This window comes from Onychomys torridus, chromosome 6, assembly GCF_903995425.1.
Source record: "Onychomys torridus chromosome 6, mOncTor1.1, whole genome shotgun sequence".
Lineage (NCBI taxonomy): Eukaryota > Metazoa > Chordata > Mammalia > Rodentia > Cricetidae > Onychomys > Onychomys torridus.
Window position 1 is genome coordinate 344,090 of NC_050448.1, and position 20,453 is coordinate 364,542.

Here is a 20,453-nt window from a genome sequence, read left to right on the forward strand (position 1 = left end):
GTTTTAATTAATATAAGCCTCTGTTTGTTTACTTGAGTCTGAGTAGCTACGGACCAGGTGAGACACAGAAAAACTTTCAGCTACACAGATACTTCATCACTAACGTAAGTTAAGGAGTTATTACCAGCCTCTGAGTGGCTGCCTAGTCATTCTTCTCTTTAGGTATCCAAACCTTTGTGTATTCATTCAGCCATACAGAAATAGGAATGACTTAGATATCCATAGGATATAATAGAAAAGAAAACAGGGACCATAAAAGTGAGGGCATAAAAGCCATTACAGCTTTTGTCAATTAAATCTTGTTTTTCCCATTCATGTTCTCTGCTGAATTATTTGTGATACTTTGTTTTGGTTATAAAAGGTTGTTTTAGGCCCCACTCTTCACAGCTTGCCACCCAATACAGCCTACACTCTATTGGTGCTGTGGGTCATTGCTTTAGGGTGACTGAATGAATGCATAGATTCAAGCACCCACAAGTTTAACAAACTTACAATTGTTTTTGTTGTTGTTTTTATAAACCACTAGAGATCACTGGGTCCAGGACTGAGTTAGATAATTTTGAATGATTACTGAGTATACTAATTACTGGCATGGCCTGATAATTTTAAAGGTTCAAGAGTCAAACAATCTGAATACTCACCAAGGATGTAATGTATGATAGACTAGGTACCTTTTATCTCATTTTCTCTACTGATCAGATCTGTCACAATCACTTGAGATTAGATTTAAATGTCTTAGATAATTTTTAAAGCATATACCAGTGTGAAGGTTTATATTTTTGAAACCAATTGCAGAGATTTTGAAAAATTACTGAATGATTTTTCCCCAAGGGTGAGGTAGAGAAGTACTTAAACAACCAAGATATGTCAATAAGTCTTTATTTGTTACATACGGTGCTACCACAGGTAACCATCAGAGCACACTGCAATTTTCAAGTAGACAGAACTAAAAAAAAAAAAAAAAAAAAAGTAAGTCTGCATGCTGCCTTCATGGTGCATAGAAAACTGGTGAACTAACACTAGCTGGTAGGCTTATGAGTCACCTAACAGTGTTAATTAAGGCTGCTAGCCTGGAAATGGAATTAACTCTCTGACAGTCTTTGGGCAATTCTAAATTGCAAGTCCAGCGAAGGGTACAACAAACAAATATGGGACAATGTCATATCTTATTTTAAAGTGAGATAGATGGAGAGTCAAGTTCTGCACCACTTGAGGGAACCATCTCAGTAGCTTAATGTTGGCTTTCCTTTACCACACATGTTGGCAATTGAAAAATTAAGAGTTTCTGAAAAAGTTTAGGGTTAAACAGAGCACTTATCCATATAACAGAATTGCTAATTTATAATGTCTGACTAGTTCTCACCTTTTGTTCTGGCCAAACCCTCATCTGATGAGGTTTAGTGAAAGCCTCTAACAACTGTAACAGACTTTTCAAACAGCTTCACATACTAAGTATCAGAAATATGCCTAAGGCGTGGATGTGTCCACAGGGAAATGGCAGTGCTTCTATTGTAGATAAGTGTCAAGTTTTTTCTTGATGTTTTCAAAAGAATCTGCTCCCATGTAATCAGCCTGGCCCTGTTCCCACCGCTCCTTCCTTTCTTCTGAGGACATAGAAGGCTGTGGTGTAGCTGGGGCCTCCCCAATGGACAGGTGTGACAAAGCTCCTGAAACATGTTCCTAGAAGAAAGAGTCACCAGAGGCACCTTAAGAGCTGAAGTTCTGATGAGCTTAAATAATCAATAAACAGAACATGAGAAAATCCAAAATGAGTCATCATGCAAAAACTGAAAAGCATTACATGAAACAAACAAAAAGACAAGAATACAAGGGCCGTATGATTTTTTCCCCTGAAAAAAAATGAAGACTTCTTGACTCAGTGAAAACATTGGGAGAACAAAGTAATTAGGGTTAATGTTTAAGTTCTTCATACCTTTCTACAGAAGCCACAAGAGAAAGCCAGTGTATAGACCAAGTCTGAAAGCTGCAAACAGTTCAGTAGAAAGTGTAAGATGGACGGACAAGGGAACACAAATCTCATGATAAATTCTTGATCCATGTGGGCTTGGAAAGGTTGAGAACTTAAACAAAATGATTCCTCAGATACTGTGCTTCACAGAGAACTTACCCAGAGAGAGACAGTGCACACTCAAGTCATTGTTTTTATGAAGGAAAGCTAAGTTTTTGAAGCTGTACCAAATTTTCCTGTTCAGGCTTTCATTTGGATTGCAAGTAGTATCTATTCTTTCAGCTTCTGATAATTTGCTTGGTTTTAGACAACTGTTTTTGTTTCCCATCTTCACCTTTTCTTGGCTCTTGTATTGTGGAAAGAATGGGACATGCAGCAAATCTACTCTACCTTAAATTAGATTCTCATTGCATATGGCTAGGTAATCAAGTATACCATAAAAGACAGCAGTGCTGCCATTCAAAAGCTCTATGCTGAGTTAGTACTGGAAATCTTACTGAAGAAGAACAAAATTTTAAAAAATGCTGATAACAGAAAAAAATGGTGGAACAATTTTTTTTTTTTATGCTTGGTTTACTGTAATAAATGTTACAACTGTGTGTAAATATATTGAAAATCCCAAAAGTTTAAGTAAAGGGTTTTTGTTGATGTGTAAAATTATAGATGAATATTTAAATGTACTTAAACTCTAAGGAGTTTAGGCACAGGGTTTTTGCTGATATGTGAACAACCGTTAATCCATGTATGTAAATGTTCTGAAGCTCCAAGGAGTTTAGGCACAGTAACGTCAGAGTGCAGGCAAAGCAAGAACATATGGACATCAGATCTGCCTTGCCTTTGCCTTCTACTTGCAAATACACAGGTATTAAAGACATGGTCGCTTATCATTCTCTACAATATAGGAAGTTGAGTTGACAGTGAATGTCTTTAAGAGACATGTCCCTAAGGTCAAGCTTGGTATGGAGCTAACCAAATAGATTATTTAATTAAGAAAATTCTTCCTTCTTCTGCCCTCAAATGCTATACTTAATTATTAGCTCTAGAGATAAACTTTCATAAAGATTATAGTCTTTCAGATGGGTTTGAGTCCTAGAAGTTACTGTAACTTTTTACATGAATAAAATTTCATGACTTCTCTAAATCGTATAATTTATCTACAAAGAGGGGATATTAACAATAACTACTTACTTGAATGGACTAAGCAATGAAGGACTTACTGTGTTGCTAGCCACTGCTGTGAATAGGTATTATGATACAGTACTATTAAGAATATGCTATTTACTTCTCCCTTTCTCATGATTATATTGGATACTACCTCATCATTTATTCATTAGGGGTTTTTTTTGTATCTTAATGTGTAAAATAACATTCTTCATCTTCTTCCAATTCATCATGAAGAACAAAACTCAGAAAAGTACCTTTAAAATCAGAAAACATGCTAATGAAGGTGTTGTTATAAAATTTACTGTGTCATGTCCCTCTCACAAAGGGATCATTTCAAGATCTAAGGAGAATAAAACAGGAAATCAGAATATTCCTACAGTACTTATTATGTATTATGTATTCCTATTATTGTAATTTTCACATTAAAGTTCATTTTTCTAAGCAGATGGCTAATAAAAGACATATTTAGAGGTTGGAGGTTTCTAAGCCATAAATGTGGCATTTCCCCACCTCTCCCAGGGCTGGAGATGGAAGGTAGGGCTTTCATATACTATGTAAGCATTTCCTTACTAGGCAACATGCCTAGGCTCTCTTTTCTTGTATAGATTTGTAGTATTAGGAATCATCTCACCATCATTTTTAATGACCAGTGGGCCAAGAATTCTATAATTACAATATATGGGTATACAGAAGAATTCCGAAAAGATATTTATTGAAATTTGCCATACAATCTACTTTTGCTTTTCTGTGTTGTCATTTCCCAGCTCTAAAATGGCCATAGCTTTTCCCCACACCATCCTACCTCTATTTAAAATAATAGTACAAATTGCTGAATTCTATCGATACATCAAGTTTTGAAAGTACAGCACTGTATTTCCTGAAATAAAAGTGAAAGCAAACTGAACCTACCATCATTAGATAGGAGCAGGTATCTTTGACAAGGCCATAGTGTTGGAGCAGGGGTAAAACACTGGTGGTGAAGATGTCCCACCACAGGTTCAGAAATTCTGGATGACTCACAGTTGGGTCTTGACATTCACATTGGACACTTTTTGTTTGGGGACTGTAATTGTAATTCCATGGCTTGATTCGTCCCAAGAAGTGCACAACTTTGGCATTTCCACCAAACCTGCCAAGTGAACAGGTAGAAAGGGTGAGTAGATTCTGAGTAGTAATAGAGAGCATCAGCACCTTTTTCTGTGTGTAGCCTCAGTTGTGCACCTTCTATCCTGCTGTTGGAAAGAAAACTACTCTACTGTAAGAACGGGAGACACTTTGAAAATGTTCATGTTCTACTTCCCAGGAGCTAAGCTCTTAGACACACATCCTAAAGAGATGTATTTGTGTAGTGGCTGACATCACAATGTCACAACTGCATTGCTTCTAGTCAAAGTAGAAGCAGGCCATACCCATGTTAGGTGAAGTTATTGAACAGTAAATGTGCATTCTCTCCTTCCTTCACAGAAAGAGTGTACTTCCTACCTCATACTAAACATGGTCATATGATTTAATTTTGGTCAATGGAAGATAGAAATGTGATTGCCTTGTGAACTTGCTTATGTTTACCCTCTCTGAGAAGTAAAAACTCCTGCCAGCAGAACCATATTGTCTGTAGCCTGCTGGTTACAGAAGAACTGGAAACATAAACTATCTTTACCCAATCTGTGGCCTGGCTCCAATTTCAACTAGGAATGGATGACAGCCTCTCTTCTGACCTGCCAAAATGTTAAGTAATAAATGCTTGTAGGGCAATGTAGTGTTTTGATATATGTACTTGTTGCAAAATTAGATCAGTGTACGCATCCATTTCCTGAAGTATCATATCCTTTTGGTGAAAATCCTTCTATCATTTAAAAATATATAGTACATTATTCTCTAAAGTCATACTGCTATGTTGTGATGTTTCTTGAGTGGTGGGTTGGGGCTGGTGAGATGACTTAGAGGTTAAAAGCATGTACTGCTCTTACAGAGGACCTGAGTTCAGTTCCCAGCACCCACACTGGGTAACCCACAACCACTACAGTTTCATGGGGTCTAAGTGCCTCTTCTGGCTTCTGAGGACACTGCACTCACTTGTACAAACCTACCTACCTACCTACCTACACACACACACACACACACACAAAGTAAAATTAAAACCCACTTTAGCTTGCATGTTATATATATGTATGAAGTGATGTATGTGCATATGCATGTGTGTATGTGCAGAGGCTAGAAGGCAACATTCAGTATCTTTCTTAATTGTTTTCCTTGACTTTTGAGACAGTTGGGCTGTAATCCACACATGGCTTTTTATGTGGGTGTTGGAAATCCAAACTCATGATCTCATTGCCTGCACAGTAGACACTTTACCAGCTGAGCCATATCTGCAGCCTCACAATGCCCACTTTTGACATGTAATTTTTCATAATACATACCAAATTTCACAAAAAAATTATACCTTTAAATGCATAAGAGCTAAGCCTGGTCTTTTATTGGCTTGAAGGTGTGGTGGGTATTGTGTTCCCTGAAATATTGTGTGTTCCCCGAAATAAACATATCTGGGGTCAGAGAACAGACAGCCACTAGAACAAAGCCAAAAAATGGTGGCTAGAAAATGGGAAGAGTAAGCCATAACAGAAGCTGGGCGGTGGTGGTGCACGCCTTTAATCCCAGCACTTGGGAGGCAGAGCTAGCCGGATCTCTGAGTTCAAGGCTACTTTAGAAACAGCTAAGCATGGTGACCCATGCCTTTAATCCCAGAAACCCAACCTTTAATCCCAGGGAGTTGGGGCAGAAAGAGAAAGGTATATAAGGCGTGAGGACCAGGAACTAGAGGAGTAAAGCATGTAGTTAGTTAAGCATTTGGTTGGTTAAGCGATCAGGCTTTGGAGCAACACAGTTCAGCTGAGATTCATGTGGACTCAGAAGCTTCCAGCCTGAGGAAACAGGATCACCTGAGGAACTAGCAAGGTGAGATAGCTGTGGTTTGTTCTGCTTCTCTGATCTTCCAGCATTCACCCCAATAACTGGCCTCGGGTTTGAGTTTTATTAATAAGACTCTTTAAGTTTCCTGTTACATGAAGGAAATCTGTGAATTTAAAAACAGACAATAGGTGCTGGAGAGATGACTCAGTGGTTAAGAGCACTTGTTGCTCCTTGCAGGGGACCTGTGTTCAATTCCCAGCACCCAGATGGTAGTTCACAACCATCTGTAATTACAGTTTCAGGGTATCTTACGTCCTCCTGTGACTCCTCAGACACCAAACATGCATGTGATACACATACATACATGCTGTCAAAACACAAATAAAATGAATAAATCTAATTTTTAAAAAAAGTACAACTCGGATTTCAAGCTATAGAAGCATAAAAAAGATGGTGATGAATTTCAGCAACTATCTGAGCTTATTTGTACAGGAAGGTAGTCCTGGCTGCTTGAGAGAACAAGGAAGATTAATTTAGAATTCAAGGTCTACTTACACTATACAATGAGTTCAAGTCCAGGTTAAATTATTTAGTGAGAACCTGTCTCAAAGTTAAAATAAAATCATAAAGGCAATAACAAGAAGCATCACAAGGGAAATGAGAATGCTGAGTGCTTGGGAATTCAGAGGGAAGAAGGCACTACAGTCAGTGTTGGAGGACAGAAGTTCAAGACAGTAGGTTGTGACTTCAAGCTTATACAGATTGCATCCAGGTATCTTTACTGAATTTCAGCAGTTAGAAAGCGGATGCATGTACCACCAATCATAGCCAGAAACTGGGATACAAGTCCTATATACTTGTTCATAGTTCAAAAGTTAGTGGATTTATCCTATATGTATCCAACATATTTGACTGAGATGTACAGCTAAAATAACGTGGACTATTTGGGTAACATTTCCTACCTCCCAATTGTATTTTGTAATGTTTGGGACACATCTAGATTTTGTAAGGGCATGGTTGGGAATAATAATCTTATTGGGTAGGCTTTAATTAATGTAGTAGTTGAAGCTAAAAGAGACTGGGCTGTTCAAGGTCATATAACTATTAAGTGTCAGAGATGGACAGTTTTGTCTAAGGCTAGAGCTTAACTATCCTGTGATCATGGAAAAAAAGTAAACCTGACAAAGCTCCTCCTCAAGTTTCCTTAGTGGGCCTCATGTTTCTTGTGAAAACAGACTCATGATATCCCAGCTTTTTATTTTATACATAGGGTCTTTTTCTTTCCTCCCCTTCATTCCATCCCATCCATGCTGCCCATCCTCTATACTTAAATGGATAGAAATCTTAAGGCCCTAAATAAGTTAAGTATTATATCTCAGGCTACTGTGTTTGGTGTATGTCTACAAGAAGCTTTTGTCCATGCATGAAAATGGGTCACATAAAAATAATGAGTGTAAAGAAGCAAGTCAGAGCCACCAGGGCCATACTGACATTAAGGACTATGGGAGTTCCAAGGCAGTACAGGTGGCCTTTTCAAAAGAGGAAAGTAAGGATAGGGACAAGGCCTGAGAAAGATAGGCAGGATTCAAGTAATCATTTGCAAATGTTTCAGTGATAGTGAGGGATTCTGTCTCAGAGATCTGGTGTGTGTGTGTGTGTGTGTGTGTGTGTGTGTGTGTGTGTGTGTGTGTGTTGCAGAGGTGGTGACAGGCACAGTCTCATCCTCACAGTAGAAATCATACAAGAAAATGCATGTAAAGAAGCACAGGTCTCATAATTCACCACTCCTGATGCAACTTCCCTGCTTGAAGCCATAGCACTTATTTTCCTGTCTTAGCCAGCCACTAAACTTCAACCTACATACTGATATTTACATTTTCATTAGCCCATACATCATATAAATGCCATACTGTTATAACATGATAGCAAAGATAATTAAAATATATGGGAACATTAGGCAGTAACTATCCTTTCTAATCTACTGCCCTGACAGTTCACAGATGTAAGCTACCAGGAGTCAGCTGACACATTTTTGAAGTACATATGCTAGAATCTGTTTAGCATTTGCATTATATACCTCATTTAATCTCTAAAATAACTATATAAGGAAACCAAGGCTTAAAGTTAAAGAAATTGTCAAGGATCAATTGCGTGGCTAGTGACTAAACAGTCTGTGATTAACCCAGGCCATCTGGCCTCAGGGCCAATGCTCTTTATCAGGACAAGCTGTTCTATAAGATTCTCAGTATTACAGGGCACTGTTTATTAATTTGTTATTCTCCACCTATGGACAGCCACTCTAAGTAGAAAAAGGAATATGTCTAGCATAGTCAAGGATTCTGCAATAGAAGTAACTTAGTAGAGAAATTACTTAACACCAACAGTCTGAAGACTGTTCTTATAAGGACAAAGTTTATACAAAGTTTGAGGAGAAAGGAAAAATAAGAACAAGAAGTAGATGGTGTATCTTAGGTCTACAGAGACCCACGTATAGATTGTGCTAGGCATCAATCTAAGGCATCCCCAGCTGCTCTCCTGTACCTCAGTCTATAAAGTGGGACTTCAGGCTACATGTGGGAAAAGGACATAATGATCCAACCCATCCTCACAGACTGTCCTCTGCTGTTGGCAAGAATGTGCATTTAAGTTTCAGGCCCTCTCCACAACCTCCCTGAATTCATGCTGGAGCCCATGGTCTTCCTCTTAAATTTCAGCCAGGCACATGCCTTTAATCCCAGTTTTAATTAAAATTACTTGGGAGGCAGAGCCAAGTGAATCTCTTTGAGTTTGAGCCCAGCCTGGTCTACAGAGTGAGTTCCAGGAAAGGCTCAAAGCTACACAGAGAAACCCTGTCTCAAAAAACCAACAAAAAAAAATTTCAACAGCAATGGCATTTGGAGATAGCCATAGGCCTACGTTTCACTGTGGTGCAGTGAAACATGAATCCATGTTTCCAATACTCATTAGCTAAATTACTATTACGTTTTGTAATAAGAAAGGACCCCAAGGACCCTCTTCCTTCTAAATCTCTTTACATATTCTACCCTAAGAGAGGGAAAACAAAACAAAACAAAACAAAACAAACAAACAAAAAATCTGAATCCAGTGGATAGTTGTTTTATAGACAAAGCAGTCCTAAATTCTTTTTTTTTTTGGGGGGGGGGGGCGCTGAGGATTGAACCCAGGGCCTTGCGCTTGCTAGGCAAGCACTCTACCACTGAGCTAAATCCCCAACCCTTAATTTCTTAATAAGCTTGTTTGAAGTAGATGCTAAGATTCTAAGGCAGTGGTTCTGAACCTTTCTAATGTTGAGACCCTTTAATCCTCATGTTGTGGTGACCACCAACCATAACATTATTTTCATTGCTACTTCATAACTGTAATTTTGGTACTGTTATATATACATCACAAACATCTGATATGCAGGATATCTGATATGGGACCCTGTGAAAATGTCCTGCAACCCTCCAAGGGAGTCTTGGCCCACAGATTGAAAACCATTGCTCTAAGGAGTCTGCAGTGTGGATGAAATTGCCCTTTCTGACCTGGGGTATAGAATTTCTTACATATAAGAAGATGAACAGGATTGTAGAAAAAGCTTGGCACAATGACCCCGGATTTCTGCAACAGAACCAAACAAAATGTAGGATTTGAGTAGCTTTCCTAAAATAAATACTAATTGGGGCAGATTATTTAAGGGAAGACAAGAAACAGCTTCTAAAGACTGAGGGGTGTGGAAGCAGAAAACAAGCACAGAAGGAAAAAGATGCAGTGGCTCACAGAGATCAGGCAGTATCTTCTGCTTATGGCTTCAGTTGAGGCTGTAGCCAGGCTGTAAGGAATAAGGACTCTTACATACTTTAGCAGTTAGATGAACTGCCACATACATAAAAGTTACAGAAATGGATAGTAGTGGAGAGCAAGAGAAAGAAAACATGTTAGAGATGGTGCCTGTGTTGGTCACCAAACACAGGTGGTCTGGTTCAGCCCAAAGGCTCCTGAAGGATGATGGAGGTAGAGGGGCAAGAAGACAGTGCTAAGTGGGACACAAACTGCAGCTCGGGAATGGAAATGAAAACAAACTTGGCAGTTTTATGTAAAGTAGTCATAGTAGAGAACGTTCTTGGATGTCATGTAGGACTATCTTGGTATGAGGAGTACTGCCTGGGTCCCCCACTGGCCACAAAAGTTTAGATGATCCTTCACCTATATTACAGTATGCAAGCTGAATAGCAGAATAGCCAAGGAGGCTAAAGGATTTATCTGATAGTCTTGTATGAGCAAAAGGTCTCAAACACTGGTCTGGTTTTTGTATCCAGGGTTTCAATTCATCTGGATACAAGTTTCAGATAATTTTTCACATGTACATTATGGTCATGGGGGAATGACTTAAAAATCATTTCCCATCCTTTGGTCATTTGTAAAAATCCAAAAGAATCATATCAAAATGAAATAAGAGTAAGGTCATAAGTAAAAAGAAAATACTTTGTCTTTCAAGACTTTCATGGGTATGGAAATTTCATTCAGTAGGACACTTGCCTGGCATGATGTGGTTCTGGGCTTAAGCCTTAGCACTGCAAACATGCAAACAAATAAATGAACAAATAATTTCAGCCTAAATATAAATGTGGGTACACAGTTTATAATCATGCAAATCAGGGTTACCTCTGCTGTTGTATTTTCCCCACCAAAGGCAGCAAGTGGGTAAAGTGTAAACCATCTCGCAGAAAGAAAAATAAGCAGTGGCTAGGAAAGGGGCATGTTGCTGTGAGAACACAACACTTAGTTGACTCCAGCTTATGACAGGAATAACTAGTAGTTTTCCTGACATACCCTAGGTTTATCCACAAAATCATCAGCCAGGAATTAAAAAAAAAAGAATTTTGGTACAATTGTCTTTAACTTATCAAGAGCCATTTATTCTGACCCAGTAAGGGGATTTGTATCAGCTTGCATACATTTCTTAAAATAAGTATTCTAATTTTAACTTGATAGAATCTCTAAAGAGTCATCCAGATCACAAGACATAGTTTGAACCCAAGCCAGCAACAATAGTGCTTATGTTAGCTGTTGAAATAATCCCTGTGACCTGATGTTACCGAAAGATCAGATGGACAATATATGGCTAGTTCAGTAGTTGGTAACACGGATGAGGCTACAGGCCTGTTTAGAACAAAGGAACTAAAACAGGAGGGTACACCAGCAGCAAATTTGAACTTTTTACATGCAGTGTTCTATGAAATACTAAGAAAGAGAAAGAAGTACTTCTGTGGTGCTCCTCTAGAAACACGCCAAACACACCAGGCATTCTCTTGCCCACTCCAAAATGGCTCATGCTCTCTGATCGTCACTCACTCACATGCCTGTTCAGATTCACACATGTGGAGAAAGCTACACAATAGTTCTTCCTTACTAGTGATGAATACCTCCCCTTCTCACCAAAATGCACTTCTCACAGCCATCCACAGTTTAAGTCAGGAGCCGGACATGATGGCTCATGCCTGGAATCCCAGCACTTGGAGTGAGAAGCTGAGGTAAGGACTGTTTGAGGCCAGCATGGGCTACATAGTGAGTTCAGGGCCAGCTTGACCTAGTACAAGTTTTTTTTTTTTTTTTTTTTTTTTTTTTTTTAAAGTCACAAACTCGAGTGTACATGAAGTATAGTTAATCCTGAAGAGGAGTGGTACACAGAGTGAAGTAGGGATGTGAAACACAGAAGCATTCCTATCCCATCCTCAGACATAGCTACAAACAATTTTTCCTCGCCTTGCAAGTAAACCCTCTTGATAGAGTTCTTGAAGTCAGAACATAGCTTTGACTGATCCTAGTCAGCTACATTGCCTGTCAGGCCAGCATTTCTCCACAAAAATCTCAGAATGTCAAGAGGTAGACTCTCCTGGGACAGCATGTTTTTCTCTGCCTCTACCAGCTGACTGGAGCTTGCATCCCACCTGCCAATCCACATACACACCCATTTCCCTCATGTTTTTGAGGATGAAATAAATGTCTCGGCTCCTCTTTGAGCACAACCTCTCCATGTGGACATTAGATCCCTTCCTGTTCATCCACTCACAGACATCATTCCTAGCTCTCTCCTCAGTTCTCTGGATTATTAATGACATCCCACCACATGCCATTCCTATTGCTAGAAATATGTTGTGATATCTGCTCTCTTTAAAAAAAAAAAAATCACTGTAATACTTTCCCCACTCAACTGCTCTCCCCTTTTTGTTCCTGTTCAAAGCAGGTATCTAGGAAAGCTGTGTACATTTACAACCTCCATTCTCTTAGGCTCACTTCAGCTAGGATCTCTCCTCCACCACTCTACTACACATATACTTGCTGAAGTCACCAGTGACCTTTACATTCTATATCCAGTACCATACCTAAGTTGTCATTTCATCTACAACAGCACTTCACATACATGAGGTGTTCCTTTCTCCTGGAAACATTTTCATTTTGAGGCTTTCTACAATAGCACTACTTCCTGTGTCTCCTTATATCCTTCTGTTCTAAGCTTCTTACCCCTTCTCCTCAGGCTCAGTCTTCAGGATTCTTCTACCAATTACCACTCCATTGGTTATATCATCTTATGTTGTAGCCAAAAAAATTTTATGTGCTGGCAGCTCTAATAGTTTTGTCATATTCAGACCTATCTCCTGACTTGTTTATAATTAAATTTACTTTTGACAGTTTCATAGATGTACATACGGCCTTCTGATTGCTCTCACCCGCACTGTCTCTTATTTCTCTCCCTCCCTGGAACATTACCCCCTTCCCTATAAATTCCCTACAAAATATTCATGGATTTTGTTATGTTTGTGGGCAACCTACTGAGTTTGATCAGGACCATCTTTGTGATTTTAAGTTTGGAGCTAGCCTATCAGCTCAACATTAAGTGCATAACCAAGGACAATAGCTCCCTCTTCAAAAATCTCTTAGTAGCCAATAGTTCCGCAGTAAGGCATAAGGCCCCAGGAGCCTTTTCCCTATCCCTGGATGACACTTTTCAGGGCCTGTCTTATGTAGGCCCAATGCAAGAAGCCATAGCTGTTACAGGTTCATGAATACAGTGCTGTGTCACATCTAGAAGATGGGACTGCATAAGCTTTCCCTATTTTTCAGCACTTCTTTTGCAATGTCCCATGAGCTGTAAAGGGGCAGTATAAATATCTCATTCAGGGTTGGGGGAATCATTTTATATCTGTTTATCTATTTTACAGTTTCGCTAAGATATTAATACACACCTCCAAACTTCATACCTCCAATACCTATCCCCAAAGATCTTCCTACCTTAAGAAATGAAGCATTTGCATTCTATCTATTCCAATGATCATATTTGACATATCCCACCAAATACTATTTTCAGAAGAAGCTTGAAGCTTAGTGAAATTCCTTAATTTTTATATTGTGGTGCTAGGAGTCAACTCCTAATTTTTAAATAACAACAACAAAATTTAATAAAATTCTGCATAATACAAATGAAAGATACATATGGGACAAATAAAATATGAAGACTGAGAGTTCAAGATCTTTAAGAAAGACTTGTCTTCTACTCACTCTCCTTTTTTCTCCTTCCATGAGCCCCTCTCCAATTCAAATGTCAATTTTCAACCAAGGTTCTGCCTGTGGGATCTCATTTCTTTCACTACTTTTTGCCTATCACCAACAATGTTTCTCCAAGCTGACTTGGGAGCCTAAAGACTGTGGCAATAGCAATAGAGTGTTTGCCTAGCATGTACAGGATCCTGATGTTTGCTTTCAAGAACAATAGCATTAAAAAATATACAACAAACAAAACCTAACAAGTAAAGGGTGAGTTGAGTTTGATACGGAAACTTTCTCCTGTTGATGAAGACTCAGGTGATAGCAGAGCAGGCAGCAGTAAGATTAGGGACAGAATACCCAACAGGGATAAACACTTAGAGATTAGGTCACATTGAGAAATAGGACTCCTGAAGTCCAACGTGTATTACCCACACCTAGAAAAGAGGATCGAGGTATCTGCAGCCACCTCTTGGTTCTTCAGCACTCAGGACATGTCAAGAAGCTCTGCACACTTAATATGAAGTAAATCAGTAAACAGCAGGAGATATGACACAAGTAACATTTTGGGATTTCAAGTGAAGATGTGGGAATGTAAAAAGAAACAGAGAGGGAATGTTACAGTTGTGGTGAACACAGTCCTGGGGTGAACCTGAGACAAGGGTGTAATACAAATAGTGATAAAACTACTAAGTCTTTTCCTTTGTTTTGTTCTACCCAGATGATATTCAGAAAGGCATTAAGGCTTACTACTCCATGGCTCAAATACATGTTCATTCCCATGAGGCCATCTGAGTTGAAACTATATGTAATAGTACACATTTTTAAATGTGTGTGTGTGTGTGTGTGTGTGTGTGTGCACATGCAAAGTCTGCATTATATATTTCCATAGTGCATGTGTGTGTACATAGGTGTACATGCATTTGTGTGAACAGTCTACTTTCAAATGGCTTCTCTGCCAAACAGTTGGAACAACTAAAGGTTTTGGAGACATCTTAGCAAATAGTTATGTGAAGTTTTGAGACAAAAATCACCATTATTTCCAATGAAACCCCTTGGTTTAAACCATTCCTTAGTCTCTCCTCCAACTGCCATTACCCGTGGTCACCCATGGGAGGCAGCATGTACCAGAGCTACTCAACCCTGCAGACCACCAGGCCATTCTGAACCCAGGCTACAAATTTACAGGCTTCTCTGTAGAAAGCTATGGTGGCCCAGGTATTTATGATAGGCTGATTAAGCCTAAAAAATGATTCTGATATTGATACATTTTAACTTAAAACATAGAAGAAATGAACTACCTACATCTTGTCATCCCTTTCCCAATGTAAGGAAATAGAGGGACATGTCTATGAAGTTAGGTCTCTGGAGAAAACTAAAAACATTTTCTGGCAGATGGAAGAGAAAATGAGCTCCTGAATTTGGTTTCAATATTCTCCAATAGGCAGCAGTCAGAAGAGATAAGGTCTGGCTTTGATCAGTCATATCACAGAAATGAAGAGCTGGCTGAGGGCAAGCTACCCTATAGTAGCATAAACTCCTGTCAGCCTGCAAGCTGACCACTGGATGACTGTTCCTGATTTTCTCAATGTGCCATACACTCTACAGAAATGGCAAAAAAATCAAGGATCTTGCCAGAGCCAACAACATCCACTACACCAGGAGGAGGAAACCACCCTGGCCATTATGACCATATAGATCTCAAACTTTGTTTGGGAAATTCACTCAGAGCACATGGAACAGTGGGGTTCTTAGGAGATAAGTACCAAAGCTCTAGCAAAGAAGTCCTTCTTCTTCTTCTTCCCCAGCACTAAGGTTGATCTCCCTGCTTCTGTGTTAAAAAACGCAAGTAGTACTCAAGCAAACCAAGCTGTCCCAGAAAGGTGGGATGTGTCTGATATTGGCAAGTAAGATGGAAAGCATGTTAAACTAAGCCTCAGGGAAATAGAAGCTTCATGAACACTAAGTTCATTGTGTTCAGGAACTGGAGCTAAATGGACGACAGCAGATTCATGCTTTCCCGTGATGTTCATTCCAAAACACCTGTTCACTGCAGAACCCAGAACACTGATCATGCCATTAAAAATTCTTTGCTCTCACATGGTTTTGCTTATAACACTCATTTAACCAGCTGGATTATAGCAACTGCTCTACTGTAGACAAATTCAGCTCTAGGGAGCCAAGCTGATCAAATAGCAGGACTCGTTATGAGTCAATAAGGATTAAAATAAACCAGGCCCCGCTAGGCGGTGGTGGCACACACTTTTAATCCCAGCACTCGGGAGGCAGAGGCAGGCAGATCTTTGTGAGTTTGAGGCCAGCCTGGTCTACTGAGTGAGATCCAGGAAAGGTGCAAAGCTACACAGAGAAACCCTGTCTCGGGGGAAAAAAAAAAAAAAAAACAGGCCCACAACTGCATACATTACAGATTGTATTTTACAAGCTCAAAGACTGAGGAGTAAAAATAACATTTATGTTCTTGGTGATGTCATCCTATTCTATTTGCTTTACTCAGAATAGTCGTATATTTCTGTATTAAGAGTTTGCTTGTCTTACTGTAGAAGGAGGAAAAAATTGACAGTTTTTCAGAGATATGCCAAGGAAATAGTGAGGGGAAAAAACACAAAATACTCATAATTCTTATCTGGGGATGGTCACAGAGTCTGCCCCAAAAAAATCACTGAAAAGGAAAAATTCCTGACATAAAAATCCAGACATGCTCATTACTGTGGTGCAAGATGTACAGAGAGGTGTTGGATAATGAGACATGAGGGCTAAAAGCTCTTTTGTCCTGCACACTCAGGAATGCCCATGCCACACAAGGATGGGAGAGACTAGTTCAACTCTCAAAAGAGCCTCACTTATATCTATAACTTGGAATCACCCTGACAGCTAGGCCCTAGTTCAAGAAGTCTGAATCATCTTCTCATTTCAACAAAGATGAGTCAGAAGCTAAAGAACAGGTTTCAGGCTTTCACAGTTTGATAAACACTGCAATCAGGTGGTACAAAGGACCTTTCGTTTAGTGCTAAGTGCAGACCAGACTCCTAATGCCTTACAGCTCTCAATACTCACAATAACTTCATGAAGACACTGGCTCCAGCCCAGCATCAGTAACTGTTAAGTGGCAATTTTAGGATGTGAGCTGAGTGCAGTCAGTTGCAAAGTCCCCTCTCAACCACAACAGCACACTGCTGCCTGTTCTAAGTCCCCACAAAAACCATGGAGAGGACTGTTAACATCCTCTTTGTGAAAAAAGAGAAGGGGAAAAAGGAGGGGGGAAGGAAGATCACAGCTCAGCAGCTAGTATGGTGCAGAGGGTGGGTTTGCACCTTGTTTGTGAACTCCATGTTCTGTGTTCCAACCCAGAACAGAGAGGAACCCTGTTCCAGAAGGTAGCAAAATGTCTCTGGGCTGCTTCAAGTATAAAGGAGTGGGTAATATCAAGCCTCTCAAGACTACAGCCATGTTTCTTACAAGAGCAAGCTTTCCTCGAAGCACCCAACTATTATTTTCCCCCAAAAGATGACGGAGTAAAAGCCCACTCTCCTGCCTTCACCATAACCAAAAGTTAAGCTGTTTGCACTTACACTTTAAACGCCGGGAGGTAGGAGTATATTGAAATGCTGCTCAGGTTATACACAAATGGCAGGTGTTTCCTGATATCTGTTGTTGCCCAGCCACTAAAATATGTATTTAGTAGACCCTGGTCCCCACCTGAAAGAAAACACACAAACAGAAAGAGATTATAGTTTATAAACCTCTAAGGCAGTTTAGGGATTTTATAGAAATATATGAAAAACTTAAAATAGTAATTTTGTTTTAAATAATAAATTCCAAGTCATATACTTTAGGATATTTTGGGGGTAAATGGCTATTTTCTGATTTATTTTCAACAAATAATTAAGGAACAGCTACTATACTACCCATTGTACTAGGTACTATGGAGCCAATGTGAATAAGATATATGGTCCTTATCTTCACAAGTAGTGGCATAACAGATACTGATATTAGCAAGTCAAAGTTAACAAAAATGATCACAGATGGGAGTAAGGGCAGAGAAGAAAAAAAGGACAGGTCTTGCTGGGAGGTGGTGGCACACGCCTTTGATCCCAGCACTTGGGAGGCAGAGGCAGGAGGATCTCCATGAGTTCAAGGCCAGCCTGGTCTACCGAGTGAATTCCAGGACAGCCAGAGCTGCTACACAGAGAAACACTGTTTTTTTTTTGGGGGGGGAGGGAGACAAGTGTTATATGGATACATGAATATGGTTCAGAGAAGGTTTCCATAGGGACTCTGTGCTTGAGCTAAGATCTGAGGTCTACTGGGGAGTAATTGGCAAATATAGGAGAGATGAGCAGCAGATGAAGAGCTCGATAGGGCAGAAATAAACACACACTCAGCACAGAGGCAGTCAGGAACATGAGGCTACAGAAAGACATGGAAGTAGATTAAGTGAAGGGTTCTGGGATAGTAAATAGTTCCATGGAACCAGAAGAATCACAGCATATCAGTTTTCAGATGAGATTTTATACCTAAGATTAAAGAAAAGGGGAAAAAAAGAAGAAGCAAAAGGCAAAAGCTAGAAAGCTAGAATAAGGAGTTGTCTTTTGAGCCTCCAACTTCCAGCTCCTTATTCCTGGGTGATTTCCCTTTTGAAAGAGTGGCCTCACTTTCCAAGAAAGGCATGAAGAAGTCCACGAGCCCCAAGGGCTGAACAGGTATTTTGCTGTATAATTGTGACTGCCTTTAGCCAGCATGGTGACGAACCATCAGGGACGTGTTGCTGGCCTGGTCTCTGGACAAGTAGTATCCAGTCACGGCTGTGGCTAAGGTAAGCCACGACATAGTAAAGTACCTGTTCAGACCTCCAGGCCGAACTGGACATGGCCATTCATTTTAAAGGAAAATAAGTAGGCATGGTAGCTTTTGCCTAGAATCCCAGCCTGTTGCCTATAGTTCCCCAACTGGGGAAGCTAAGCTGGAAGGATTGCTATGCGTTTAATGTCTGCCTGTCTGGGCCAGAAAGTGAATTCCAGCACAGTCTAGGCTATAGAGTGAGACCTGGTCTCAAAAACAAGTAAATACAAAACAGGGGAGACAAACAAACAAACAAAAATCTAAAAAGCCAAGAACCTGACCTAAATAAACAGGTAAGGAAAACCATCTCAAAACACAATCTTCCTCTGAGTTTACTATTTTAGCCTCTGAGAGTTCAGAAAATACAAGGAGTATGTGTGGGGAGGGGGCGACATGCAGAATGTGTGTGTGATGCAAGAAGATGCATGGGCTGTGTGTGTGTGTGTGTGTGTGCATGTGTGTGTGTGTGTGTGTGTGTGGTGTGTGTATGTGTGTGTTACATGTTTGTGCGTGTGTGTGTGTGGTATGTGTGCGTGTGTGTGTGTGTGTGTGGTGTGTGTGTGTTACATGTTTGTGTGGTGTGTGTGTGGTGTGTGTTATATGTTTGTGTGGTGTGTGTGTGTTACATGTTTGTGTGGTGTGTGTGTGGTGTGTGTTATGTGTGTGGTGTGTGTGCGTGTGTTATGTGTTTGTGTGGTGTGTGTGGTGTGTGTGTGTGTGTGTGGTGTGTGTGTGTGGTGTGTGGTGTATGTGTGTGTGTGTGTATGTGTGTGTATGTACGTGTGGTGTGTGGTATATGTGTGTATGTGTGTGGTGTGTGTGGTGTATGTATGTGTGTGTGTGTGTGTGTGTGTGTGTGTGTGTTGGGGGGAGACACATGAGGTATGTGTCTGATGGGGGTGAGGAAGGAAATGAGTCAGACTCTAAATGTGAAGCTAGCATCTGTGTATTTCTATCCTGTCCTGGGACTGCTCTGTGTCAAGCTCCAGTATTCTCTTTCACCGTTCAAAAAGCTCAATAGTCTGTCTGTGCTGTTCGGTTTCATTTGGACTAGACCATTTCAAAACTATAGATATCTTAGTAACTTTAAGAGAAAGTAGTAAGATCAGGGCTTCTTATTTAAATTCCAAATGTGCCCCACTATGTATATCCTATTCTTTTCAAATAACATCCATCAAATTGACAGACCAATGTCATTCACCGAGTGAACATCTATGGAATAAGGTCTCTGTATAGGAACCTCTAACAGGTCCCATTCCTCAATGAACAAGTGAAACGAAAATCAGAAATGCAACAGAATATGCTTCACTATTTCAAAGATGCAGTGGATTAAATGGTCATGGCCCCCAAATGCATATATTGAAACTATAAACTCCAAGAGAAACTGAATTTATGTCATAAAAGAGTGGTCTAGGAGGCCCTTCACAGCTTCCACTATTTCAGGTCACTGCAGAAAAATGGAATGGGAGAGCAGAATGCCAGCTTTCTATAGACAGTCTTCCTTCACCTGGACCTTGGACTTCCCAGTCTCCATAACTAAGAAATGAATTCCTGCTAGTCACAGGTCCTGGTCAATAGTATCCTTAAACTATACAACAAAGATCAATACATACGATGTTCCTATCTATATAGACAAGCATGTATTCTGAGGCACAGGATATTAAAACCAGTAACTACACCATTCAGGGACTTACTTTGTATTTCACAAAGATCATAAAAAATGAGGGCGAGCTAGGCAGAAGTGGTGCACGCCTTTATTCCCAGCACTCGGGAGGCAGAGCCAGGGGGATCTCTGAGTTCGAAGCCAGCCTAGTCTACAGAGCAAGATCCAGGACATGCACCAAAACTACACAGAGAAACCCTGTCTTGAAAAACAAAAATAAAAAATTAAAAAATTAAATAAATAAGGTGGGAGATACAGACACTGATGTCCAAGGACAGGGGTTTGCAGTCTTACTAATTTTCTTTTCCACAAAGTCATCAAAGCAAAGACTGGGGAAATGTTTCA

General features: G+C 40.0%; 1 protein-coding gene across 2 annotated transcripts in view; it reads right to left on the reverse strand.

Annotated features, from left to right (window-relative positions):
- Positions 1–862: 862 nt before the first annotated feature.
- Positions 863–20,453, reverse strand: part of Gyg1 (glycogenin 1) — a 30,592-nt gene continuing 11,001 nt past the window's right edge. Inside the window, exons 5-8 of one of the 2 annotated variants that reach the window (XM_036191056.1) lie at positions 17,176–17,302; positions 4,043–4,262; positions 1,934–1,984; positions 863–1,680 (exon numbers count right to left, since the gene is read on the reverse strand). In XM_036191056.1, coding sequence (XP_036046949.1) covers positions 1,507–1,680; positions 1,934–1,984; positions 4,043–4,262; positions 17,176–17,302 — 572 coding nt within the window. In that variant the 3' untranslated portion in view covers positions 863–1,506. The remainder of the gene's footprint in view (positions 1,681–1,933; positions 1,985–4,042; positions 4,263–17,175; positions 17,303–20,453) is intronic. The other variant, XM_036191057.1, reaches the window with a different exon arrangement.